The sequence below is a fragment of the Hipposideros armiger genome, unplaced genomic scaffold, assembly GCF_001890085.2.
Source record: "Hipposideros armiger isolate ML-2016 unplaced genomic scaffold, ASM189008v1 scaffold_48, whole genome shotgun sequence".
Taxonomy (NCBI): Eukaryota; Metazoa; Chordata; class Mammalia; order Chiroptera; family Hipposideridae; genus Hipposideros; species Hipposideros armiger.
Window position 1 is genome coordinate 1,118,361 of NW_017731398.1, and position 24,920 is coordinate 1,143,280.

Sequence of the window (24,920 nt, forward strand, 5' to 3'; positions counted from 1 at the left end):
CCTCGTCCCCGCCCACTGCGCCGCCCGCCTGCCCCCGCCCCCCGCACAGCTGGCTGACCCAGGGCTTCCCTGGGCTCAGGACCCCGCAGCGCGCAGACCCTACCATTTCACTAAAACGGTCCAATTTGGAGATAGCCTGGCTTTTGGATTTACGTTACAATTTTAGAACAGAGTTTTAGCACCCTTCTCCCCTGTTATGATGGTTTACTTAAGAGGATGAAAACTGGGGGACCTCAGCTCGCCCTTAGTTCCCAGACAGAGGGCCTAACGTCTGCCCTCTGGCCCTCCAGCTCCCAGCCCGCTCCCTCCCTCGATGCGTCTGCTCAGGCCCACCCAAGACAAAGTTACTATTAAATTTGGGTCTTTTTAAAGCCATCTCCTGATTTGCATCAACTTGAGACAGCATCCCCGCCCTGGTGCAACCTGTCGGCTCCTCAGCAGCGGCCCCTTTTTCAGGTTCTCTCCAAGTCTCCCCTTAGCCGCTGGCAAACTCTGGCTCCAGCCAGGTGTCAACCTCACCTTTCAGAACCAGCCCGTCAGCCTCCACGATCCTCCTCCTTCTTGCAGTTCAGCAGCCACGCTCAGGTATAAACGCTGATGTGCATAAAGGTGTCGGGAGCAGCTGAGAGTGGGTCTGTGTTTTGTCAATCGGGCAATATTAGAGACATGCAGAAGAGTGTAGACAATAACATTAACAACTCACGCCCTCCGCCATCAAGATGAAATATATCAAAACATTTTGCTTCACTTACTTAGTGTTTATTAAATACAAAATTAGACATAACTAAAGCCACACCCTTAACTCCTTCTCCTTCCTCCCTAGAGATAGTCACTGTACACAAGTTAGTGCATATCATTCTCGTTCATGTTTTTATACTTCTATTACATCTGATCTATGGATCTACCCACTGCATATGGAATACGAAATTTTGTTTTTATATCTTACAAAAATGACATCATACTGAATAATCTTTTGCAACCTTTTTCATTTACCATTATATTGTTGAGATTCATTTGTGTTGATTCATTTGTTTTAACTACTGTGTAGTATTTCATTATGCTTTTCATGTGTCTCATGCATAGATAGCATCTAGCTGATTTTCAAAGAAAATTTCATATGAGGATATGTCTCTATTACCTAGAGTTTAGTTTGTTTTATTAATTACAATTGGATTTATTTCTTGTTTTATTTTGTGCTATTTACCATGCTTTTTCTTTATATTTTTTCTGCTTTCCTGTTATATTGTCTGGGTTCAATTTCAGAGAACAGAATTCATTCTACATGGTTTAAGTACAAAAGGATTATTACAGGGTATAAAATGGCTTAAAGGCTTGTTTGGGGGGCTGAAGAAGCAGACTCCAGGTTGAACATTCAGGAATGACTTTGAGAGTCAGGTTACCAAAGGAGCCACTGCCTCTTCTAAAATCTGGAAGCCACCTATTGAATTGGAAATTCATTACAAGTACCAGATCCTGAACCATATAGCTACTGTCGTGATAAGAGCCACTGCAGAAAAAATCAGACACCTCCAGTCCTCACCAACAGAAACAGCACACACACAAGACTCTGCTTTACCTCCACTTGACAAATCCAATCAGAAAACCTGATTGGAAAGGCCAAAATTGCATCCAGCATCCTAGCTGCACTAACACCGAGGAAACATAGTTGTAGCCTTTGGGCTTCTGACATAGTGGAAGGCACAGAAGGAACAGTGGATAGGTACCCAGCTAAATCCATCATATCCAGCCACCAATTCACCAATGCAGGGCTCTATCATCTTGCATTGAATAACTTTTTTTTTAATTTCCATATTTCCCCTATTGATTTGGAAGATAGTCATTCTACTTCTTTTCTTACGATGGTTAACCTAATCATTTTAACTTCTTTTTTTTTTTTTAAGCTGAGCCATCCTGCCACCTGTTGGCAGCTCAGCTCGGGCTGGGAATCGAACCGCTGTTGTTCCGGGAATCGAACCGCTGTTGTTCAGAGCTCAAACTCTTGAGCAAGCTCTTAACCAACTGAGCCACTCAGCTGGTCCTTAACTTAATTTTTAAGTCAAATAAATATGGGTTAATTGTTTTGAAATCGTTTCACAAGGCCTGTAATTTTAAAAACGTAATACCCAATTCCCAGTGTAAATAAGTTTATCCTGCTGTTTTGTGATTTTTTTCCTTCAATTTTAGATATTAACTATTCATTTTCTATTATGGAAAGGAATGCTTTGGCTATTTTGTGTCCCCATCAAAAATATCATTTTCCCTGCTCCCCTTCTTTCAATGCAGTTATATGATCATTTTTGTTATATTAAGTATTTACATAGTGTACTATAGTTCCATTTTTGCACAAATTTTTTTTGGAGTTAAAAATCGCCTGTTCTTTATTTGCCTAGATTTCTCTCAACCCATTATAAATCCTTTCCCAAACTTTCTGATTTATAATATTTCTATTTTCAGCCTTGTCCCTTGCCTCTTCTGATCCCTTCTTTCTGAAGCTCTCTGAAAGAACTGTGAAAACACATAACTGAATCTAAATAGTGGGTTTGGAAGCAACTTCTCTCCTAGAGAACTTTCCTTCTCGCTCCATCCTGGACTGGCTGTTCTGCAGGCCTACTGTGCTGCGGTGGTGCTGGCTGTCCCCTCGCCATCATCCTGAGAGGGTTCCTCATCTTCTGACCTCTGCTTCCTGCATCCCACCTGTCCTCTTGTTTTGTGTACTCCTTCATTTTAGAGAAGTACATTCTCCAAGTTTCCTAAGGGGAAAAAAGAGTACATAAGAAATCGAATCCTTGAGACTGTATGTGAGATGTTTCTATTTTACCCTCAGACTTGACTGATAGTTTGGCTGAGAATAATGAGTCTTCTTCCTCGGAAATCCTTTTCACTAGGACCTGTGCATCGCTTCGCCGCTTTCTCACTTCCAGTTGCTGCTGTTGCGAAGGCCACTCCCAGTCTGTTTCCCTTTCCTTTGGAGGTGACCTGGTTTTTTGAGAGTTGTTGTTTATTTTTGTTTTCTTTCCCCCTTTCTCTGAAGGCTTAGTGCTCTGATATGTTATGACGATGTGCCTTAGTGTGGAGCTTTAGTTGTTCATCGCGCTGGGCAATGCATATGTATGTGGAAACTGGACACTCATATATCCTTCAGTTCTGGGAAATTGTCTTTTTTTTTTATCATTTTCTTTTTTTGTTGTTGTTCTTTCTTCCTGGAAATTCTGTTAGTCAATGGGTCTTCTAGATTGCTCTTCTAATTTTCTTATCTCTTTTCTATTTTTCTATTGTTTCATGTTTTGTTGTATTTCCTGATAAATTTCTCAATTTTATCCTCCAACCCCTCTGTTAAAACATTTATTTCTGCTATTATAATTTTGAATGCTCTTTCCTGATTTCCAAATGTTTCTTTTTTGAATAGCATCCTGTACTCATTTTATGGATGTGCTATTATAGGTTATTTCTGTTTTTATATTCTTTTCTACTCCTTATATTGTCTCTGTTTTGTCCAAGTTGTTCATTTTGATATCTCTATCTACAAGCTTTCCTCAAGCCTCTGGTGATCCTTGACTTTCCATTCATAATTAAGACATAGATACCAAATATGTACAGGCTCCTTGTTTCTGGAAATTAAATGTTTTAAAATATATTGTTTATATATTTTGTAGCAGAGATTGCTAGTGGTCTCCCAATATTCATTCTGCTTTCCTTCCTTTAATAAGAGAAACCCTTTGCCAGTGGTGGGTGTCACCATTTCGGGTTGGGGTTTCACCCTACTTACAAGCTAGTACATTAACCTGTTGCTGTTTTATGGATGCTGGCAGGAGCCATGAGATCCCTGGGTTAGAGATCCCACACGGTGTGTAGCATGAGCATCATTTCTGTGTCAATTCCCTTTACCAGAGTCCCATCGGGGTGATGCAGAAGGGCCCAGATAGATGCCTACACATGCAGTGGGAGAGAAACAAACCTACTCTTTGTCTCAAGAGAAAGCATGACCTTATCCCTCAAAGTTGCTCGCTGCAAACACAAACCTGAGAAATGGCCCAGTAGAGAATGATTATAGCTTTGCATTTGTGGCAGAACCAACCAGAACATCCAAGAATGCTCAGGGCCCAGAGAGGATTTCCTCTCCCAACACATCTGAGGGTGCATCCTTCTGAGGGTCTTGGCCTGGGCTCCAGGCTTAACTCTCTGGCTCACGTAAAATCTCCTTTTACCAAGTGGGCATTGAAAACTGAAACTGTCACAGCCAAGAAGACCTAAGGTGACATGATGACTAAATGTAATGTGGTATCCTGCAACAGAAAAAGGACAATAGATAAAAACCTGGGAAATCTGAATAAAGTATGGACCTGAGTTAATTTAAAAAAAAAAAAATATATATATATATATATATATATATATAAAGATTTTATTGGGGAATTGGGGGGATGGGAACAGTGCTTGGGGAATTGGGGAAAGGGGAACAGACAAGTTGCTGTCATTTTGTTCTTCAGTCTAGTTGTGGAGGATGTTGCTTCACTGGCCCAAGCTGGCACCATCATTGCACTCTTCCCAGGCAAGGCAGTTCAGTCGCTGGCCTCTGGACGGCCGCTCACGCTGGCTGCTGGCCGCTCACGCTGGCTGCTGGCCGCTCACGCTGGCTGCCGGCTATGCATGGTAGCTTATGGCAGCCCACTGCAGCAGGGGACTGCAGCTTACGCCATCTTCCCGGGTTGAGCTGTTGTTCAGCATCTTAGCTGTAGAGGGCAGTGTCACTGGCCCTCATATATGGGATCTGAACCCGGGCCCTCTGGCATCACAAGCCAGTTCTTAACCAAGGCGCCACTTGGCCGGCCCCCTAAAAATATTTTTGATGCTCTCAGATTACTGGGGTTAGTGGGATAGATAACCACCTTTACTATCTGATTTTTAGTCACTTGAGGATTTTCTTCTCTTGCAAGCTCAACTAGGCATCACATTTTTAACTTTTTATCCAGCGTTTCTAGGTGTTTTACTAAGTTTCCTACCTACCTGTGTCTATGACTTTGTTGGAAACCACATGCTTGTTTAAAATTTATATTCCTGGAGCCCATCCCCCAAAATTATGACTTATGCAGATTGGGCTGGGGCTCAGGATTCTGCCTTTATCACAAATGATTCTGATATAGGTGCTCTATGGGTCAAACGTTAAGAAATGCGGCCATTAAGAATGGATCACAGAATGGGTCAATGAATTAACATGGCCTGTACTTTTAAAATTGAAAGTATTCAACTTGGTATATGGCAACACCTCCTCCGGTATTCTACTGTAGAGGCCAGCAAGGCAGATGCCCCTTCCTGGCCTTTCTCACGGAGGAGGCTAGCAACGTCACCAGTTCAGTTATTGACACATAAAGGAAAGGCAAATTTGTTTAAACCTCCGGAAGTTAGTTTTCCATTTCTTGCAGCCAAAATCATTCCGGAGGCACTAGGTAAAAATCCTCATTTCTTTTAAAAACCTTTTTATTTTACATAATCTCAGCCTTACAGAAAAGTTGCAATAATATGAAGAGTTCCATATACTTTTCACCGAGATTCCCCAAATGTTAAGATTTTACTTCATTTGTTCTATCATTTCTATATCTGTTCATTTTTTCTAAACCATTTGGGAGTAAGTTGACATGATGTCCCTGCCCCCCTAAATACCTCAGTGTTTATTTCATTAAGAACAAAGATAGTCTCTTACATTATCAAAACCAGGAAATCAACATTGATATAGTACTATTATCTAATCTACAGATGTTATTAAAAATTTTACCAACTGTTCCAATAATATTCTTTAGTAAAAGAAAATCTGTGATCACTCACTGTATTCAGTTGTCATATCTCTTTAGTATCTTTTAACCTGGAATAGTTCAATTTTTGTCTTTCACGACTAAAAATTTTTAAAGTGACAGGCCGGTTACTTTGTAGAATGTCCCTTATTTATGGTTTGTCTTGCATGCTGTCATGGTTAGTTTCAGGTGATGCATTTGGGGCAGGAATGGTACAGGAGCAATGTTGTGTTCTTCTCAATTTGTCAATCAGAAGGCACATGATGTCACGTTGTCCCATTGCCGACATTAAGCTTAGATCATTTGGTGAAGGTAATGTCACTCAGGTTTCTATACTATAAAGTTCCTATTTTTTGCCCCTTTGTAATCAATAAGACTCTTGGAGATACTTTGAGACTATATAAATCCACTAGTTCCAGCATCCATTGATGATATCAGAATGGGATCATGAATTCTTATCTATCCAGTAAATTATAATCCATGACTGTTATTTTCGTACTTAAATTATCCCGGATTTCACCTTCAAGCTGGCTTCTGTGTCCTTTTAACATGCCCCATCCTTTTTTTTTATTTTAAGTATTTTATTTTCTCTCTGGGTACAAGAGGATCTAGGCTCATCTTGTACTTTTTCTGTCCAGCCCCAGAAATCAGCCAGTTCTCCAAGCAATCCAGGTTTCTTTTCATGTAAAGGTGTGTTTGAGCACTAGTTCTCTTTATTTTGGGAACCCAGTTGTTTCTGAGTTGGCTGTTTATGGGAGGAGTTATCTTTCAATTCCTACCACATCATCCTTTCTCTGTTTCTTTTCAGCCCCTACCTCCACATTTTTCCTCCGCCATCGAAATCTCTGTGCCTCTGTCCCTGTAGGAATTGGGAATGTGTTTCCCCAGGAACAAAGGCCAGTGGTTATGAGCAAGTACAATAAGTTTAACAAGTACACATTCTTACATATTCATATCAAGCTTATTTCCTGGACAAGTAGGGGCAAAAAAGGGGATATCTGCAATTTTTTGCTTTTTTGTTTGTTTCCTACGTAATATTCACTAGTTATTAAAAGCTTAAAGTCAGGTTCTATTCTAGCCTCTTTCTCCAGCATTTCGGAGTGCGTCCTACAGAACATGAGTTTCATAGATGGCTAACAGGAGTTTCCTGAAAAGAGGGATGGGCTTGCAGTCACACACATTTGGGGAAAGCTAGGTAACAGAGTTAAGCAGGTTTCTTGACTGTGGAACTTCTCAGTTTTTTGGGTTTTTTTTTTTTTTAAGATTTTTATTGGGTAATTGGGGGAGGGGGAAAGCGCTGGGGAATCGGGGGAAGGAAACAGACAAGTTGCTGTCCTTTTGTTCTTCAGTCTAGTTGTGGAGGACGTTGCTTCACTGGCCCATGTTGGTATTATTGCGCTCTTCCCGGGTGAGGCAGATCGGTCACTGGTCACTGGACGGCCACTCACAGCGGCTCTTGGCAGCTCACACCGGCTGCCGACCGCTCACACTGGCTGCCAGCCACACACAGTAGCTTACGGCAGCCCACTGCAGCAGGGGCTGCAGCCTACGCCGCCACCAATGACTCACGGCAGCCCAGCTCTAGGTTAAGCTGTTGTTCATCTTAGCTGTAGAGGGCAGTGTCACTGGCCCTCATGTAGGACCCGAACCGGGACCCTGCTGCTCAGAGTTGGCATCCCAAGCCAGCTCTTAATGAAGGTGCCACTTGGCTGGCCCTCAAAGATTTTTTAATATGCTGATGTGTGTCATGACTTGCGAGTATAATGATGGAATACAGCACTTCCCAAACTTTCTTGATCACAGAACCCTCCCAAGAAGCACTTGTTGTCCCACTATTCCCCTGACACCCAGTAAATCAACTTTACTTCCTAATAAATATCTCTAGCATTCACCCCCTCACCTCTTTTCATCCTAACAACTACTATCCAATTCAGGCCACCAAACCTCTAATTGAGATCTTAATTGGTCAACTTGTGCATCAGGGTCCCAGCAGGAACAGATGGCACACTCAAACTGGTAATTTAAGGTTAATAAAGAGACAGGAGAGGGTTTGGAGATAATGCAGTACCCCGGGGCTAACTAACCAGGGGGCTGTTGGCACTCTGGGCCTGGAGGGACTGCTTACTGCCATAGGGAAGGGCAGTTGTTTGGGGAGAGCTGGCCTTTGGTAGGGAGAGGCCGCCAATTCAGTGACCTGAAGGAATAAATCCTACCTCACCTTCTTCCAGAACTGCAGTCTCCTTGTGGTGCCTGCCATTGACCAAACCCACCCAGAAGCGGCAGGGAGACAGTGGTGCCGTCCATGTGGCCAGCTTTCTAGGGCACAGAGGAGAGTGAAGGGTGATCTGGAGAGACAAATAGAAGATATCTAGCACAACCTGTCTTGAGTCTTGCCTCCTCATCCCCACCCGTCCTCCACATGTCTAAAGCCTCAACTTGATCATTTCTTGCTCTTCTGTTTAAAAACCATCAATTGCTCCCTATAATTCTTGGAATAAAATCAGTGGTTTAGTATTAGCTCAGGAGAGCTAATTGTTAGCATTCAGTGACAAGTGACATTGAGCTTGAAATCAGCTACGGGGAAGTATTTGCACCATAGAATTGGCAAATACTACTAATCAGGGCATTCTTTTTTTCTTTCATAGAACTGCATATATTAAGAAAAAAGCATTTTATTTACTTGTTTGGAACCCAGAAAATGTTCTTTTCAAAAGCATATACCAGAAAGCAAGGAAGCTATCAAAGACTGCTGGGGTCATGTTGGAGGACATGACGGTCACAGTCAAGGTGCTGCCACTGGCCAAGGAGAGGACCATTTGAGCATAAAAAAAACTGCAGTGGATTAAAAGACATGAACTATATTAAAAATCCAGGAGTCACAGGATTAAAAACCACCACCACCCCACTGGTCACCTTTAGAAGACATTAGGGAACCAGCTCATTCTGAAAACTGATAAAGGGAGAGAAGCATGCATCATCTTTTCCTGTTGAAATATTCTTTAACGTAACCTAACATGTTAATTGCGGGCAAATTTTCAGAACAATTCTGATCAATGAATAATAGACTTACAATACCACCATTGTGCAACTCCTAATGAAATAAATCTAGGCAGTCATTATCAGTGGCTGCTGAGTCCATGTGATACGTGATGAGAAACTGATGGGAAAGTTTACAACAAATGGGTCAAGCTGGCAACACTTGAACCCAATGACCAGCCTTTATCTATGTCATAAAATGATAAGCCCCTGATGTGATATAATAGGAATTCTGAATATTCTTGCTAACAGGTTGAAACTGAGTCTGACCCACAAAGATGTAATAAGAAAGTCAGAATGTAGAAATTCTGCAGGATCAACATCAAATTACCAGATTAAAAAAAGAGGGAGAATTTATGGATTAAGGGCTTTATGAGACCTATCATCTAAATGTAGCGTGTGGAGTTGGGGACAAACTTGTTTAAGCAATTACACTGGGGAAACGTAAACACTGACTGCATGTTTGATACCTTAAAATGACTTTTTAGGTGTGATAATAATGGTTTGGGGATTTTTTAAAAGTCCTTATCTGTGAAGAGTGGGATTTCTCACATGGTACTATTGACATTTTGGACTAGATAATTCTCTGCTGTGCATCGTAAGATGTTTAGCAGCATCCCTGGCCTCTACCCACTAGATGCCAGTAGCATCCCCTTAATTGAGACAAAAGTATCCTCAAACATTGCCAAATGTCTCCTGGGGGCACAAATGCTTCCTACTGAGCAACACAGTGTTGGAGAAACCGACTGTAGCATTAATGGTTGAAATACTGTACCTGGGATTTGTCAAAATAGCCCAAGGAGGGTGTGGGCAGAGGTAGAGATAGAAGTTTGACCCTGTATTGATAACTGTTGACACTGGGTGGTGGCCACATGGGAGTTTATGATACCGTTCCCTATGTTTATGTCAGAAGTGTTTCATAATAGAAAAAGTTTACAAATTATAGCGGCAAAGGAGTATTACAATATTTCTATTTTCCCAAAGCATCTTTAGCATATTGGGTTAAACAAGTTTCTCTAAGTCAAAAGGTTATAATTCATAGTAAAAAATGTGACATTGCTATAACCAAACACCTTCATTTCCATATGCTTATTATGACAGCAAAGTTTCTCAGCAAACATTTATAAAAATGGAAAATACGAAGAGAATTGGTTCTGAGCCCTATCTTATTCCAGCAAGAGTAATATTTATCCATGAGTTTCTGAAACCTTCATTTATCTTAGTAGAAAATGCACTTCAAATATCTAAGTTTTAGAATTCTTTGCCAAGACAATATATTACTTTGATCAAATACGCATTAACCATAATTATGACACACACATATTTTTCTGTATTAACAGCCTTACAGTCACCAGAAATAAGACAAAATTTTGTTACAAATAATTGTGACAGGATAATCAAAACTAAGACTTACACTTAAAATATAACATTAGGATAAAATTCTGAGGGAAGTGGAATAAAAACATGAGTTTGAAGGAAAAAAGGCAAAAGTTTCAACTGATAAAGACCTCTGCTCATATACATACGTTTTAAAATGGATGCGGGGGAGGGAGTTCCCATTCAATTCCTTCAAAAGCAAGGTCATTTTTATCTTGAAGTTTGTAATAACGGGGAAGATTATATACTTTACAATTTAAACATTAAAAAAAAAGTTTAGATGTCCAAGTTAAAATGGTGGGGGGAGGTAGTTTTCCCAAATTCTTTCCAGCTTTACAAGGACCTAGAGGTGCGGGCAGCACCGCTGTGGTTGCCAGGGACAGGGGGGCTCCAGGGCCCTCACTCCGGGTTCCATCTCACCTTCCTCTATTTCCCCTTTGTCCTGGTTTCCTTATTTAGCATCGCGATGCCTTGATAAGCACCTTTCTGACTCCCATGATTTCTTTGCAGGACAATGTAGAGCCTAAGTTGTTAAAATACAATGTTTCAGGTTTTAGTAACACACCTACCAGAGAGCCATCGTCTCAGCTGAGGCTCATAGGGGTAACTTCCTTCCACAAGGGCCCACTGCCCGGAGAGCCCATTCTCACCACACCACTCTTCTTTAGAGGGGTGTGGGGTCGTCGTCAGCCACTCAAACAGACCATCACCTCCAAGTTTTCACTTATGTTTACTTTAGAATTATTCTCTTTCCCCCTTATTTCATATTGTCATTTAATATTAAACATTGCTCCAATTTTAAACTTTCAGCCACTAGCCAATCAAAACTCAGTGACGTTATGCTTGTCCTCCCCACCCCCTTTTTCTGTTTATGTTGAGGCTACTTTAAGCGTATTACATTTAAAAAGTCTACTCACATTAAAATTTGCTGTATGATAATTCAGTGATTTGACAGCTGACTTGTGTTTGCTCCTTCAAAAGATTATAAAGGGTTGTTTTCAATAATTAAATCTCACTCTAGTCAACACTCTGTTTAGCAGGAACTGCTAACAATGAAACTGAGAAAAATAAACACAAACATGAACAAATGACCTTTTATTTCATAGACATACAAAGACAATTGTGTGGTGCGACAATCTGATGGGCAGTCCAAATTCTTGCGAGGAAGCAAATTCACGGTAAATGTCATGATGGCTGGTGGGAGAGAAGGTCAAAGGAGGAGAGAGACGAGACAGAGAATGCTACAGCTAATAAATAAAAGTAGTAAGAGCTACGTGGTTTCAATGCCACTTGAGTTCATCCAGGCCTTTTCGATGCTATTAAAACCATAATTCTACATATAGTTACGATCAAAACTCCTAAAGGGCATTTTGTGCTATTTTGCATTCAAAGTTGTGTTAAGGGAACTATAATCCTTACAAATAACTGAAACATCATATTTTATTCAAGTTGTAAACTTGGCTCATTGTCTGTCATGGATGTGGCTTGGAGCCCAACAAGCATTTGGGATGGGCATCCTCTTTGAAGGCAAACAGGTTGACACTTTGGTTGGTCCCAGTTTTTGAGGTGATGCTACTTATAATAGCATCTTTTTTTTTTTTAAGTGAAAATATTTACTCAAAAATTATCCAAAATACAACAAAAAAACAAGGTCCAGGGCAGTGGCAACTCCTTCCATGGCCTGTGGGCTGCCCGGAGTATGTGAAGAGTCGTACAACTTACATTTGCACCCACGGACCTGAGTAAACAGTCTACCATGAAAAACATGTCTCCAATACTTACATGTGTAATAGGGACACATCATGCAATTTGTTATTAAGAAAACAGTTTATTGGATTTAAATATACATTGGTAAGTTTTTAAATGTTAGTTTACTTTGTTAAGTTTTATGTTTTATGATAAAAGAATACTGAACCAAAACATCAGAGAAAATAGAGGCTCAGTAGCATGATTTCAGTATGTTTCCTAGATAAATAGATATTTTTTTAAAAAATGACTTTTTATCTAAGAATAAAAACTTCCTAAAAATTCAATGTTTAGAATTGAATTGTTTTTTTACTAAACCCAGAAAACTGGAGTTCATAAAATAAAAGCACAGTGCGGGCAGCAATAGAAAAGAGAAAGAAAAGGGGGAAAAAGAGATTTGAATGTAACATTGGTTGGCTGGTTTTGTTTATTTTTGTTTCAGTCTATTTAAGGCAGGATTCTCTCTCTGCAACCCTGCAAATAAATCCTAGTGTTTTCGCTATAAGAATGTTTTAAGGGTTCAGATATACAGATAAGCCAATTTTTTAAAAAACCTTTTCTTATAGTATTCTAAAGGCTTTGAAACATTATATAAATCTTTAAAATTTCTATCACCCACATTTTAAGAAATAAATCTACACTTTAATAAGGCACTCTTAAGATATAAAACAGCTTTAAAAAAATTACACCCTATGCTATGCTAACCCATTCCTTTGCCACAGGGACGGCGTGGCTTGTCTTCCCGAATCCTTCCCGAATCCCTGTGCACCGACACAAACAGGCAGGCGCCTGAAACCGGGGGAGACGGCTCAGACCATTCTCAAGTTACCTTTAATACCTGAATTTTATCAATGGGACTCTCCCATCCACTGACAAGAGCGTTACACTAACAGAATTGTCCAAATTGAAAAACAATACCTCCCCCATTCCTAGAAATGCTTCCTTTGAACACAGAACACTGATTTCTGTTAGGCTCCTTCCCATAGAGGGAAACAGGATGGACGCGAACCAGTGACCCCCGCATCCTTCCATTTCACTGATGGGATGAAAATATAAAAAACTTCTCTTTTAAATGACAACTTAGTAACTACAGATAACCTGCCCTTTTAATTGTGTCTTGTATGTATGTGTTACTGGTTCTAACAGCTTCCACTTCTAAACAACAAGAATTCAAATCCCACCGTCCCTATTGCTGATTAAAACACCAAAGCTTACGATATAGTAATGCAACCTCTAAGACCATAACCACACAGAGAGATGTTAGTCAAGTTCCCACTCCTTCCTGAGGGACAGGACAAAATGAAGGACAAGAAGGGTCAGACTAAGCCTGAAATACGATTTCACTATGAAAAAAAGGCTATCAAGGTCCAGTCAGAGCGGGAGGAGTTAAAAATGTCGCATTGGGAGTGTATCAAATTGAGGCACCATTGTGGGTTGGGTCTTTTCTTCCAGTGGGTAAAGAGGGGCCCTCAGAAGGTAACCGTGAAGCGCTCCTTTCCTTCGCCCTCCTGGGCTGGCAGCAAATGACCAGTTACTTCCCGTAGAACTTCTTGTTCAGAAGGAAGATCAGAAGGTTGACATTCACTTTCGCTCTGTCGAATAATTTCATGACTGCAACTCCTTCATACTGTAGTTGCAGCAGGTCCTGTTCAAAAAAAATTGTGACAGTTAATTAAGTCCGTGGAACAAGAAAAGAAAGGCCACAGTGTAGTGAGGGATCCCGAAGGAACAAGGCGTGCCTGATGTGCCAGGTGAGAGACAGGCTGAGAAAAGGGCTCCCGACGATGGCCCTGCCCGCGCAAAGCCACCCTGAGAGCTGCAGCAAAGGTGCACACTGGTCACTGGGCTAAGAGGTCATGCAGTTTGTATCAGCATATACACAACAAGGAGAGAAAAAGCGGCGTGTTCAGTTATCACACACATCTACGCCTTTTAGTTCAGAAGTTACAATTGTGTGTCTCCAGTTTAGGTGACGGGCCAGCTTGGAGAAGGTGAAGGCATTTTGATCCCTGATGAAATACACCAGTCACTGAAAACAATGTTGTTTCAACAAGACCTACTAGAGTCTTAGTTTCTGTGTCACATGAGAAAGCTTGTATAATCTGAAGGCAAGGAACAGGACAGGACTACACGTTTATCAGGTGTCTGCCATGTGCCCCATATCGTGTAAGCACATCACACAGCGTCTTTTTAAGTCTGACAAAAATCCTATGAGGTGTGATTATCCCAGGTTTAAAGATGAGGCACAGAGATGGGCCATCCGGTGCCAAATCTGGATCTGACGACAAAGCCCCTTTTTCCCACCACCCTTCACTGTCCAGAACAAATTTAGGAAATCTAAGTGGTGTCTCCCCTCAGCTTTTGAAGAGTGGTGACGAGAAAAAAAAGCAAGAGTCAAAGTTCTTGAAAGGACCGCAAAGTTGAACCAATTCATCTTTTGGAAAAATCCTAGCAGCTCCATGAGGACCGGGACATCAGTGCGTCACCTGTGCTAACAATACCTCACTCCTGGCAGCCATTCCATATTTCATGAATGTGCGCACGGATGAACACGTTACCTGAGGCACACTGGTCGGCCTGTAAGAATTTGGTGAAACTGAGGGAATCATAGGATCTTTTTGTGTTAGTACTTGAGTTAGCCGTGTGCATCACAAAATCATTTCATATTTATTCTAACATGTTTTGAGGGCCTACTAGTCAGTCATTGACAAAGAAAGAAAGCAATACTACCTGTTTGTAAGGAGTTCACAGTTTGAAGGGTGAGAGAAAAAGAAGTCGCCACCTATAGTAACAGAGGCTGCCTCTAATGGCTGTGAAGCAAAGGGGAAACCAGCTGTGGTCAGAGGAGGCTTTAGGGGTGGTGCCACACATGAAAGGACTCAATAAACAATGGAGGAATAAAGCGGGGAGGTAAGGGAGGGTCCCCGATTAAGGGAAAGCATCCTGGGCAAAACAGTGTTCAGAGAACGGCATGCCCAGTGTGACCAATACGGCAGCGTGAGCAATGAGAGCAGTGAGGTGGGGACTGGCTCTGAAGCGCTGCGCACACTGAGCTAAAAATAAAAATGTCTGCACGTTATCCGGGAATCCTCCCTATGCCCTGGTGCTTGACGTGTAAAAATCAGAGGTATTACAGAATAAAAATTATGTAACTATGTTATAAAATGATTCACCGCAGTGTTGTTTTAGAATTTAAAATGAGATTCAGTTTACAATGAAGCAATCTATGCACACCTTGCCCAAAATATACCTTTAAGCACCTATACCAAATTAAAATGAGAAAAAGGATGTCAAGCTACTGAGCAGGCTTACAGTTCTGTACTGTCCAGACTTGTACTTAGGCATTTTGTTCGAGTCCAAGGTATCAGCTCAATTTGGTGGCAACGCTAAGTGGGAGTGTCAGATAACTGCTTTCTGGACATTTCCACATCTGTAACACTCTCAGCGTGTACAGACCAAATGAGACACACAGAGACTAGACATGGCTGCTTTCCCTGCAGTGCAGCTCGCTGCTGAATGTGGATGGCTTTCCCCATGGCCCTCCCACCTGGATAAGAACATGAGCAGCTCAGACACAGAGCTTTTAGTTTTACCTGGCGCAGACCCACCTGATAATGTAACATAAACGTCTCCATCTGAACTCCCATGAATTTGGCTTTCACTTCAAAGTCGCCAACTTCTTCTGTTGGATTGATTTCAAAGATAACATTTTTAAACCTGTTGAAACATAACATCGTTACGGTGTGATTTTTATGTTCTCATATGAAAACATCCTGGGAAATGCAGAAAGGGGATGAACAATGTCTTCAGAAGTGACAAGGGGTACAAACTAAAGGTCAGGGGGCTTTTGTAGGTGAAGCAGTGGGACCACTACCCTGAGTCCCACCTGCTGCGGACTAGGAGGGAATGGCAGCCTCTCCCAGCAGCACTTGCATTCTATGAAAGAGGAACCATTGAGGAATGCCACCAATGGCCTCTGAAGGAAAGATATCAGAGGAATTCCCTTGGCTTTCCGTGTGGCCACTGCTGAGACCTGGCTAAAAGCAGAATAAAGAGCAAACTGGCTGGAAAGAGAGGTAGGAAAGGCTGTGTGTTTGAATGCATGCATGTTTGAAGATTGGAAGAAGCTAGTAAATAAGCAAAAGGGGGTCAGAACAAAAAGAACCAAGAGAAGAGGTTCTCTGGGAAGAGTAGGTGCTATAGTTATAAATGTACTGAGTGCCACCAGAGATAAATTGCTATCTAATATATGTAAGGTTATCACTCATTCTTAACATGCTTCATGCCCGTAAGTTTTGTGGCCCCAGAAGAAGGTGGGAATATGCTCTTATTCAACTGCTCAAAGTATGTCACCCCGGGTTTCCAGAACTCAATTATGGAGCAATCTTACTGACTGTGAACAGAGGTGAGAACCATGAAGGATCAAGAGGCCACTGAGAAACTAAAAGAGACGCCACAAAAGCCATGCACTAAAGTGCACACATTGTACTCAACACGAGACCCTCACATGTTATTCCTTACAGGTATTTATTTTATGTGATAAATAATTGGATTTTAACTGATTTGGTTTGTTATCTCCTTTCTAAGCCCATAGTAGCAAATTAAAAAGAAGTAAGAGAGCAGGCACTTGAACAGTAGTGGAAAATGGTGACAAAAAAGGGAATGGGATAATAAATATTATGAAGCAAATTTGAAAAACGCATTAAGTGCTCAACCAAAAAAAAAAACCCCAAAAGACCAGGGTCCCCAATTAAAAAACTGACCAGAGAAAATCCAGATAAGCACTCATGTTTTAAATACACACATAAGGACCAGCCGAGTGGCTCAGTTGGTTAAGAGCTCACTCAAGAGTTCGAGCTCTGAGCAACAGTGGTTCGATTCCCGGCCTGAGCTGAGCAGCCCCTGAGCTGCCAACAGGTGGCAGGATGGCTCAGCTTAAAAAAAACCCCAAAAACAATATAAAAAATAAACACACACACAATCAGAATTCCAAAAAATGCAAAATTTAAAAATAAGATACTATATTGAATTCAAAACCACCAAAAATTACTGTTTACTGAGGACAAGGAAGTAGTGAGATACGTAAGCACTTTCATACCTATTTCAGACACTAATGGAAAGTACTTTGGAAATATAATATGTTAAATTTTTTTTTTACATATGTTAAATTTTATATGTTAAATTTTTATTTTCAACTGCTACGGCAGTTCTTCAAAAAATTAAAATAAGGGGCCGGCCGAGTGGCTCAGTTGGTTAAGAGCTCGCTCAAGAGTGCGAGCTCTGAGCAACAGGGTCGCCGGTTCGATTCATGTCCCGAGCTGAGCTGCCACTGAGCTGCCAATAGGTGGCAGGATGGCTCAGCTAAAAAATTAAAATAGAACTATCATATGATCCAGCAGTCCCACTTCTGGGTATATTGTATATCCAAAAGAATTGAAAGCAGGAACTTGAAGAGATATTTGCACATCCATGTTCACTGCAGCATTATTCACAACAGCCAAGGGGCAGGGGAAGTCACCAAGTGTTCATCCATGGATGAATGGATAAACAAAATGTGGCGTATACATACAACGGAGTATAGTCGACCTTACAAAGTTAGGAAATCTGTCACATGTTACAATGTGGATGACCCATGAGGACATCATGCTAAGGGAATTAAGCTGGTCACAAAAAGACAAGTGCTGTATTGTATGATTCCACTTAGATGAGGTACCATACCAGGAGGACTCAAATGCAGAGAGACAGAAGGTAGAATGGTGGTTGCCAGGGACTGAGGAATGGGAATGAATTGTTGCTTAATGTGTATAGAGTTTCAGTTTTGTAAGATGTCTTGGTTTAGAAACAGAACAAATGGAAGGAATGGCTTCCTGCTTTAGAGAGGAAAAATTAAGATGGGGCCCGCACAGCAGGTGTGAACATATCCTGAGACAAATGTTCCACAAACAAGGAAAATAATTCCTTTTGATAATAGACAAATTAATTCTGGGTACAGGCCTAATTCTGCATATTAATGCATATAAATAGAGAGAAAATATAATGACCATCCAATTTAGAGAAAAGCAATAAGATAAAGATGTAATAAATGCAGAAATTTTTAAAAAATCAATGTATAAAACAAAGTAAAAAAGTAAACACTTACTGATTCACTTGTAGGTCCTCAATTTCCAGAAGAACTCCTTTTTCATGTAGTCTTGCTGCTGTGTATTTCAGAGAAATCTTTTTGCTTTTCTTTCCTTTCATTTCCCTAGGCTTTTTGGAGACTCTGTAAAAATGATATCATGTCACTTTCTATAAATAACGATCTACTTCAAGTCTGTTGGTAATTCAAGGATATGAGGTCAGAAAAACGAACTTCCCATACACAAGCATACGTAACATACCAATTCTAAAATGGCAAATAAATGTTAGGATTAGCCTAGACAATATCACTGCAAAACAGAGAAAACATTATTAAATTGGTTTTGCCTTAAATTTAAATTATATTTGAGGACACATCATGAATGCGACAGTGTTATAATCCTTCTATGTCCCTCTCAGAACCTGAGTACCTACAAGCAAGTGTGAGGGCTCCCAATGCCAGCCTAGGGACCTGCACTGAATCCCGGGGGAGTCACTCTAAGCCCCTCAGCTGTGCAGGGGGGACATTTAACATCTCAAGTAAGTCACTGTTAAAACAGGAATGGGAGCAAGGAAAAAGAAACAGATGGTAGGAGCTATTGGGGTAACTGAGGCAAGAAGTGATACGAAAAATAGAGATAAATGAAAACCAGGGATTTGGGGCTCCCAGGAGAAGGGGCTCAAGAGATAGGGTGGAAATGCTGGAAGGAGTGTAAAAGGGAATAATCCCTATGAAAGACAACTGAAATATCTATCAAAATTACAATTGTACAAAACTTTTTACCCAGCAATTCCACTTCTAAGAATTTATCTTAAGAAATATGCCCATATCTGCAAAATGACTTAAGTACAAGAGGTTATTTGTTGCAGATTTTTTTTTTTAATTGGGGAACAGCCATGGTCATTGATTACACGTTGCTTTCATGCTACAATGGCATAGTTGACACTTTCAGGGAGGGTGCAGCTCACAGTGGCCCATGTGGGGATTGAAGCGGCAACCTTGGTGTTATCAGACCACACTCTAACCAACGGAGCTAATCGGTCATCCCCTGCTGCAGAATTTTTAATAATAAATAAACAGAAAGAGTGTAAATGTCTATGAATGGAGAGCTGATTGAATCAAGTGTTCTATCTACACAATGGAATACTACACAGCCATTAAGAAAATGAGAACCTAGCTCCATCTGCTTAAAAAAGAAGCAATAACGACTCTACATACCACTCTTCACTAAAGGAAACCACGAATGTTTGGAGAAATAGCTAATTTCAAGCCTGGGAAGGGGAAAGTACAAGTTGAACAAGAAATATCTTGTGCCTCGGGCCGGCCGAGTGGCGCGATGGTTAAGAACTCGCTTGGGATGCCAGAGGGCCCCGGTTCGGATCCCTCATGAGGGCCAGTGACACTGCCCTCCACAGCTAAGATGCTGAACAACAGCTCAACCTGGAGCTGGGCTGCCGTGAGTTGCTGGCGACGGCATAGGCTGCAGTCCCTATGGCAGTGGGTTGCCATGGGCTACCGTGTGTAGCCAGCAGCCAGCGTGAGCGGCCAGCAGCCACAGTGAGCGGCTGTCCAGAAGCCAGCGACTGATCTGCCTCGCCAGGGAAGAGTGCAATGATGGTGCCAACTTGGGCCAGTGAAGCAGCGTCCTCCACAACTAGATTGAAGAACAAAACGACAGCAACTTGTCTGTTCCCCTTCCCCTAATTCCCCAGCACTGTTCCCATCCCCCCAATTACCCAATAAAAATCTTTAAAAAAAAAAAAAAAAGAAATATCTTGTGCCTTAAAGTCAGGAAGTGCTCAAAATGATGGGGACATGTCAAAAGGACACAGCAGCCAGCTCTGCAAGTTGGCTCTGCAAAGTGGACTTGATTTTTATCCCTTCCCATCAGCCCGCCCTGCTTCACTCCAGGAAGTCTTCTAGGGAGGGAGGGAGAGGGAGAGGGAGAGGGAAAGAGAGTGTCAGTGAGCACACAGGTAGAAGAATAAGTGAGCCAGACAGGTGAGGTGATGTAACAAAATGTGATGTAACAAAATGTGATGTCACAAAATGTGAACTGGTGAAAGATATCTGGGTGTTTACTGTTTTATTCATTCAACTTTCTGAGGTTTGAAAATTCTTAAAATGAAATTAGGAATAAAAAATAAGCTAACCTACAAGTAGATCATGCACTTATTACCTCACCTCTCTGGGGTTTCAGTTCCCCTCCCTATAAAATGGGCAAGCTCTCAGTTGGTTAAGAGCTCGCTCAAGAATTTGAGCTCTGAGCAACAGAGGTTCGAGTCCAGCCTGAGCTGAGCTGCTGCTGAGCTGCCAACAGGTAGCAAGACGGCTCAGCTAAAAAAACAAACAAACAAAAAAAGGGCAAGCTGATGGTTTCCGGCCTGCACCAGGAAGGCCACATCAGACTTTCCTCAGCAGCAAAGAAAAAGTCAGGGGCGGGGTCCCTGTCCCCAGGAAGTATAAAGAGATGCTAAGGAACCGGAATGTTTATAATATTCCCTGAGTGATTCTGAGGCACAGCCAGGTTTCTGGGACCACTAGACAATCTCCTTTCATGATTAACTTCTAGAGCCAGGAAGATATTGTGGAACAGGGGATGCTTAGAAATAAGCACCCATGAAATCTGCCACACAGTATTTATTTACATCACATAGTGACAAATGGAACTAGGAAATGATGCAAATGATTAGAAGTAAAATAAACAACCAATGCAATAAACAGATCCAGTGTGTTTTAAGTAAAAATTTCCAATATCGCTTCAGTTGGACTCTACTTCTTTTTCCCCTGACATGGATTCTTTAAAAGAAAAAAAAAAAATACTCACTTGCCCTTGCTGGCTAAGTTATCCAAGCAGGTTTTTATATAGCTTTTATAGTAATCCACCTGCTCTCCGTAAAAGGTGGCCTTGGAGTTGAGGGCAGAGTACGTCTGCTGCAGTTTCACCAGCTCGGCCTTTCTCCTCTGTCGGTATCTTCTCTGATTTCGAATATCCTGAGACACAATTATGAAAAAGAGGAAAACAATGGTCAATGTCATGTGCTTCTTAATCATTAACACCAGAACCCAGCAGTGCTTAACTGTGCTTTGCATGGCCACACATTCTTAATAGGCAGCAAATCATGTGCAATAATAATTAACCAAGAAATTCAGATCTCATTCTTTTTTTTCCCCTATTTGTCTTTTCTAGAGGAAGGGAACTGTGTCACTTTTACAGACTTACACTTCTTAGAATTTATTTGCAAAGCTGGTTCAAACTTTTTACATATGTTGCCAGGAGAGGGAGAAAAAGATAAAGATTTGATGATCAACGCAATGTGAATTTATATTTCATAGAAATCATTAAAAAGGCCAAGACAAATTGAGACGTGGGAGGCTCTAATTAGATCCCTCGTCTTCTCCCTATTAATTCAGGCTGTGGAATAAGTTATCATAGGGCAGGCAAGGTCCTCATGTTGGAAGTCAGAAGCGATTCTCTAGAGGAAGGACACTGAGTTGCCTGTGAACTGAATGTATGTCTCCAGGCCTCTGAGACAGCTTTGACCATGGCCGCCATCACTGCCCCCCAGGTACAGTACCCTAGCAATGTCGTTGATCAGTTCCTGGTATCTGTTCTTCGGGTCCACGGTCCCAAGCTCCGTTAGCTTCTTCAAGCCCGACTGGATCTTTTCCTTCTTCTCCTGAAGAGTGAGGTTGCTGTCTTCCTTAATGAATTTTGACTTTTTCATCTTGTCAGGAGTTTTGGCGTCACGGATAGCACGTCTCTGCATGGCCCTCTGATGTTCTGCTTCCTACATATGAGAGAAAGGAGTTCCTGGTAAGTTCACTACACTAATCCAAAGTGTGAATTTGTATAGCATGTCCGCACCTGAATTTACACGGCTCTCCAACTCCATCCTGGAAACAAAGGGAACAAACTTGCACCCTGACAACTAAACTGCACAAAGCAGAGGCAGGTTTCTCTCCATCTATGAAATCACTTCTTACAGTTTCTCTCCTGTATTCTTGGGTACAGGTAGGAGATTGGGCTCTACGAGCTACTAAGCCCCTTGTTTTTTTCCCTATCACATTCTGGGACATGGAAGCCACTTAATTTTATTTGAAATACAGCTCACTGAATGTTATAACCACACTAATGCAACACCAGTGCTCAGTCAATTCTTGCCAATTCTTTCTACCACCTTGTCCAGGCTGAATCATCTCAGGCCTTCCATCTGATTCCAAGCACACTGCCAAGTCCAGTATCTTGAAAACAAAAAGACCTTCCCTTGATTCTTCTATCCTTCCTAGCCAACATCCAACGTCTTCCCATTATGTCCCTGCCGGCATACCATCCACACTTGCTGTCCCATTCATTGAGCACTTTCTCCTTTTTTTAACTCCTTGCAAACTGGCTTCTGCGTCTCCTGTGCTCATCACCACTACCATTCCCCCCACCCCAAATCCAGTGCCTTTTCTTACTTGTAGCCTGGGTCATCTTCCCTGCATTTTCTTCTGGCCCTGAGCATGGGTTTGGCAGCTCCAAGTGACTCAAGGTCATTTCTCTGTAATGTTCACTCTCAGTACCTCAATGATCAACTCTGTGCTGACAGATCCTAAATCTTTGTCAGTAGGGCTCCAGTGCCATATTTTGAGCTGTTTATAACTGGGATGTTTACATTTAGAATGGCTGTAATTCCTCCCAAACTGGAGCAATTCCCTTTCCCATGCTGCCTTTTTCTCCGAATGTCAATACTACTCTGCATCATATAATGCAAAGAGCATAAACTTTGGAGTCGGACAGAACTGGATTCAGGTCTGGTTCTGCCACTGTAAGCAGATGATGTTGGGCAGCTTATTTAATCTCAAAGAGTCTCAGTTTGATCATCTGTAAAATGAGGATGAAAAGGGACAGTGCAAGGGATAAAGGAAAGAATGCCTTTTTGCCTCTTTTCTTGCCTCTCACGCACATCTCTTTGGTAATCAGTCATAGCATCTAAAAGCTGAAAATTCATTTAAAACCATGGTTTTCAAACAATCCTCTGTGCAGCCTGAAGGGTTTCCCAGAAGGACCACTGAGTCCTCATGGGCGGGGTTCCAAGGGCCCCATTCCTCAGGCTACTGGAGTAGCTCCAATTTTACCTGCTGTATAATTTGGGCTTCCAAGGAAACTGTCATTTAATGAAAAGGACTCCTATGCTAAAAATCTGAAAACAATGGCCTTGACCTACTTTTCTCATTTTATAAATGTGAAACAGGAGCTTAAACACAAAGAGGCTCATCCATCGCTTCCCACCACCATGCCACCCCCAGCCAACCGGGCTGGGGACCTAATCACACACCTAGATGACTCAACTGCCATCTGCTCTGACAGCACTGCCAAATTAACCCGCATGCTACAAAGGCTCTTTCCTCCTTCTCTCTCCAGTGCCAGATTCCTGTCCGGCTTTTGGGTTCTATATAATTTGTTCTCATGTTTTGTGTCTTTCTACTCACCTTCACCCATGTCTTCATTCTAGAGCTGCAGGCCCAGCGCCTCATGCCACCCCTTTTCTGCTCACATGGACTCCCCTGCCTGGAGTGTCCCTCTTGTCTCACATCCTATCCACTCTTTCTAAATGTGGCTCAAGCCCCACCTTCTCCTGATGTTTTGTTCCTCATGTCCCCTTTCCTGAACTTCAAGCATTTCTATAGCCAATACCACAGTTAATTTTTAATGGTTTCCTAATTGTTCCCAGTAGATACATATCACATTTTCCCAACTAGACCATGAGTCCGTTGAGTTTAGGAGTCACATTTTATACTTCTATCTGTCAAGGCACTTAACAAAATTCTGACTATATAATATTCAATAAATTACTGGGCAGGCGCACTGATGCTGCCTTGGGTTAAATTAACACACACACAAACTGCATGTACGTGCCAGGGAGCCTTGTGCCCTAAGAACATCTGCCTCTGGATTTAGGAACCAACAACTTTCGCAATAAGCCCTAAGCACCACCATCCTCTGGCCCAGCCCCAGGTCACCACCTCTCATCATCTGTGTCCCTCCTCTGCGACCCTGGCATGCGCCTATCACAGAGCACCTAGGTACCTTAGTATGGTATGTGTTAAACCTTTAAATTTTACCTGTTCACTGCTGGCTGCTGTTTCTAGGATTTCAGTCAAGGTCTCTCCTGGCTGGAACCGAATGACATCCACAATTAAACGTTTTGTGCTGAAAGAAGATGGAGGAAACATTTAAACATTACCAGGTGTTCCACTTCCTCTCAAATGGACCTAGGCAGCACTGGTACAAACCCCGCCTCCCAGAGGTCCCACTGGGCAGCTGCTGACACCAGGTACTCAAGGCTCCAAGCTTATTTGAGTGGGTACCAAAACTAGGACTTCTAAGATGTAAATTTCACCTTAGTATCTTATTGGCAAGTTAAGTCCTGTGCCAAATATAATATATAAGGTGAGCAGAATTATGACAGACTTATAAGGCCAAGGTGATCATTTCAGGTATGAATAAGGGGACTCATCACGTAGACCAAGGGACCTCTGAATTACATTTACTTCATTCTTCCACTTTCAATACTCACTTCAGTAAGATGGTTCGAGCGTCCATTTCTGCATTCTCACCCCCAGGCACATCAAATTTGTTGGTCAGCGTGAGAGACACTTCTGTCTTAGCCAGCGCCTCCTTATTTGGGTCATTTAAACTGCCAGTGCTTTCTCCTAAAGTTTTGGGAGGGTAGAAGAAATCAGTACAATAAAAAAAGGAGATACTGGAGAGGAGATATTAAAACAAGTAAAAAAGTAAATGCAAGTCTAAGGAAATACTTGAATAAGCCAACACGCACAGGCAAGGACACCTCTTACTGAGAAACAAAATATAT

General features: G+C 41.8%; 1 protein-coding gene across 1 annotated transcript in view; it reads right to left on the reverse strand.

Moving 5' to 3' along the window:
* Positions 1 to 11,276: 11,276 nt before the first annotated feature.
* Positions 11,277 to 24,920, reverse strand: part of IQGAP1 (IQ motif containing GTPase activating protein 1) — an 81,404-nt gene continuing 67,760 nt past the window's right edge. The window contains exons 32-38 of the mRNA XM_019640208.1: positions 24,624 to 24,759; positions 24,169 to 24,256; positions 21,639 to 21,851; positions 20,888 to 21,054; positions 18,082 to 18,204; positions 15,551 to 15,659; positions 11,277 to 13,587 (exon numbers count right to left, since the gene is read on the reverse strand). Coding sequence (XP_019495753.1) covers positions 13,474 to 13,587; positions 15,551 to 15,659; positions 18,082 to 18,204; positions 20,888 to 21,054; positions 21,639 to 21,851; positions 24,169 to 24,256; positions 24,624 to 24,759 — 950 coding nt within the window. The 3' untranslated portion in view covers positions 11,277 to 13,473. The remainder of the gene's footprint in view (positions 13,588 to 15,550; positions 15,660 to 18,081; positions 18,205 to 20,887; positions 21,055 to 21,638; positions 21,852 to 24,168; positions 24,257 to 24,623; positions 24,760 to 24,920) is intronic.